Source organism: Vollenhovia emeryi, unplaced genomic scaffold (assembly GCF_000949405.1).
Source record: "Vollenhovia emeryi isolate VEMERY1.0 unplaced genomic scaffold, V.emery_V1.0 DF941069.1, whole genome shotgun sequence".
Lineage (NCBI taxonomy): Eukaryota > Metazoa > Arthropoda > Insecta > Hymenoptera > Formicidae > Vollenhovia > Vollenhovia emeryi.
The window spans coordinates 1-3,695 of record NW_011965297.1 but is presented as its reverse complement, the minus strand read 5'-3'; the positions used below and the strand labels follow the sequence as shown (position 1 = coordinate 3,695).

Sequence of the window (3,695 nt, the reverse complement as noted above, 5' to 3'; positions counted from 1 at the left end):
TTTTCTACACCGTTCGAATGACGTATCAAGAAAGATGCAAGTCCGCTGCGGTGATGACTTTTATCATTCAGGCTTACCTGAAACAAAAATCAAAAAGATTCTTTAATCTATATGAATGTCGCTATGTCCCGAACTTCAATTAAGAATTTTTATTTAAAAATAACAAAATGGTACCACTTTGAATAAAGTTTTGAAAAGTACTTTTTAATTGAGATTCGGGACATAGCGACACTCATGTAGACTAAGAATCTTTTTGATTTTTGTTTCAGGTAAGTCTGAATGATAAAAGTCATCAACGCAGCAGACTTGTATCTTTTTTTGACACGTCATTCGAACGATGTAGAAAACGCTTAAATAAAAACTTGTTAAAATTATCACAAACATTTTTTTGTATTATTTAAAGTGCCCTAATACATCCCAAAAAGATTTATTTCATTGTATGGTGTATTTACTGTGAAAAAATTGTTAAAGATAAGCATAGTTTTTAGGCCGTTAAAGTGGAATGACCCCTTAAAATTAAAAATCTAGAAAAAGTAATATAAAAACAATAGAATCAGTATTATGTTTAATGAATTACTTTTCTCATAAAATTCATTTTTCATAAGATTATATAATTTAAAAAATTCCAAAATATATAATCCTAAATCTGTATCTATGACTTTGAGGTGGAAAATAAAATTGTGATACAAAATAAAACAGAAGTTACAAATATCATTTCTAATGATTATTCATCTATCAGAAGTATAGTTGTTGAGGCGAGCCTCTCCTTGTTTCGTGGGCTCGTCTAGAGGCGCCGTATATGAATAGGCACCTGCTTATTTCCGAAGGTGTCGGGGTGATTAACGGACTCACGCGTGCAATTTAGACAGACTTTTTTCAGCGTTAGCTCTTCGCGTGGCACCTTCACGTCGGTTGCCGTACAAGACTATATCACTCTAGCGCCCGGAAGCGCCCAACAGTCTCGGTGAACGAAGCGCCGCCACCGAGCCGACCAATCAGCACGCAGCTGAACCAGTCTTATAGAACGCATCAAGAGCGTGAAACACAAATACAGAAAACGCCGATACACCGCCGCCCTTGAAAGCCTCAGGTTTCAACTGTATATGCATGTGCAAAGGCAAAAAAACAAAATATGAGGATGAATTTAAATAGTGCACGCGTTCCACAATTTGACGCTTCAGCGAGTCAAGCACCATGGCCTTTACACATCATAACGCTTATTAACTATAAATAACGCAAACGGTAGTGACTATAACGTAGTGAGATATATGTTATGAAGAACTTATGTATTTAGATCGGTTGGCAACACAGATAACTTGGTCAAGGGTCGAGCAATCAATCCGTGATTAGTTTTAATAACTGCCGATCGGACGATGCCATCGGCACTCTCGTTAACACTTTCGATGCGACCTAACAACCATTGAAATAGCGCCAAACCCGGTTTTTGAACCAAAACTACTTGTCCAGCCTTGATTTTTTTCCCTTTATTCATTCTCCACTTTGATCTACCCTGCAATTGGTTTAGATACTCAAGGCTCCACCTCTGCCAAAAATGCTGTCTCAATTGCTCGACCCTTTGCCAACGCGAAAGACGATTGATTTTGGTAAGAGTAATATCCGGGTGAGCATAACTGTTTAACGCATCTCCTATCAAAAAATGACCGGGAGTCAATGGGCGCAGGTCGTTCGGATCGTTCGATAATTGACTGATGGGACGGGAATTCAATATAGCCTCGATTTCCGCGAGTACCGTCGTCATTTCGTCATAATTTAATGCTGCATCCCCGATTATCCTTTTCATATGATATTTCGCCGACTTTATGGCGGCCTCCCAAAGTCCCCCGAAATGGGGCGCGTTTGGTGGAATATTTCTCCATTCTATTCTATGCTCGACAAAAAATTCGTTTATCTTATGCTGTATCTGTTCCTTGATAAAGAAATCGTGTAATTCGTTAAGCTCCCTAGCGGCTCCCACGAAATTTGTTCCGTTGTCGGAGTGCATACACGCGACCTTGCCCCTTCTCGCTATGAATCGCTTAAGAGCTCCCATAAAGGACTCAGAAGATAAATCGGCAACTAACTCTATATGCACCGCCTTAGTGGCGAAGCAAACAAAGATACAAATATACGCCTTGCTTAGTTTCGCGTTACGCCTCTTATGTTCTCTAATGAGGAACGGGCCTCCGAAGTCGACTCCGCAATGCGTGAATGGCCTTGATATTTGAACTCGCGATTTGGGGAGATCGCTCATAGTAGCTTCAGGCACAGAAGGCTTAGCCTTCCAACATACTGTGCATTTGTTTATAACATCTCGAGTGGTGGCCTTTGCCGCTATAGGCCAGAACTGACTTCTAACTGCGTATAGAGTCGCTTGAACTCCGGCATGCATATTTCTAACATGTTCGTTTCGGATAATGAGCCTTGTAATCGCGTGGCCCTTAGGCAACAATAATGGATGTTTTGATTCGTATGCTAAATTCGCGTTCTTCAAACGCCCGCCTACCCGTAGTATATGTTCGTCGTCGAGAAACGGATTTAATGGCAATAACCTGCTGTTGGTAGGTAGAGATTTCGACTTTTCGAGCTGCCTTATATCGCTGCCAAATTCCTGCCGCTGCACGAATTTGCATAAAAAAATGTAACGCTGCTTCATATTCCTTCGGTGCTATTGTCGCATTCCTACTCCTATTCTTGCATGTGGCCTTACAATTATTAATGAATCGAAACATATACGCTACCACTCGTACTAACTTCTGAATTTTTGAATATTTGGCAATCAAGGCATCCAACATTGATGATTCCGATTTTATTACAACGGTATTCGCTAGTAGTTCCGGTAATGCATTGCTCTGAACTGACGATTTGGGCCAATCCTCCACGTCTAACTTTAGCCAACCAGGCCCTTCCCACCAAAGTGCTAAATTAATAACTTCCGAAGGGCCTGCCCCCCGAGAAATTATATCCGCGGGATTTGATTTGGTATCTATATGCCTCCAATCTTCCACTTCTGTCAATCTTTGAATTTCGCCAACTCGGTTGGCTATGAATATTTCCCATTTGCGCGAGAAGGCCCTTATCCAGGACAGTGCTATCATCGAGTCAGTCCATAGGAACTTCTTGATGTTTGGAATTTTTATGGACTTGATCACCTTTTCTTGTAATCGAGCCAACAATACTGCCGCACAAAGCTCAAGGCGGGGAAGCGAGACCGCCTTCATCGGAGCCACTCTTGATTTTGATATCAATAGCTTAGTTTCGTAATTTCCAGCTATGTTTCGAGTCCTAATATAGCAACACGCGCCATACGCTGATTGACTGGCATCCGCAAATCCATGTAATTGTATTTCTTCCGCATTTGCTTCAGAAAAGATGAACCTTCCAATCTTCAGCTCGTTTATGCTGGGCAGCTGCGATTTGAATTGTTTCCACTGCGTGTGTATATTCATAGGGACGGCTGAGTCCCAATCTATTTGATTTTTCCATACTCCAATCCAACTCCTGGATTAGAAGTTTTGCTGTAAGTATAACAGGACCTAAGAGACCCAACGGATCAAATAATTGAGAAATTTCGGCAAGCATTATCCTCTTGGTAATCTTGTAGTTTGTTGTGTTGACGTTGATTGTGAACTTGAATGCATCTTCTGAAGAATCCCACTGCATACCGAGTATCCGAGATTCTTGTCAATTGTGACATT

General features: G+C 41.0%; 1 protein-coding gene across 1 annotated transcript; it reads right to left on the bottom strand.

Annotated features, from left to right (window-relative positions):
• Positions 1-1,282: 1,282 nt before the first annotated feature.
• Positions 1,283-3,498, bottom strand: LOC105571183 (the record flags this gene model as incomplete). Its single annotated transcript, XM_012028655.1, has 2 exons — positions 1,283-2,614; positions 2,739-3,498. Coding segments are annotated over 2 exons (2,092 nt in total), but the record flags the coding sequence as incomplete, so codon positions are not given.
• Positions 3,499-3,695: the final 197 nt, after the last annotated feature.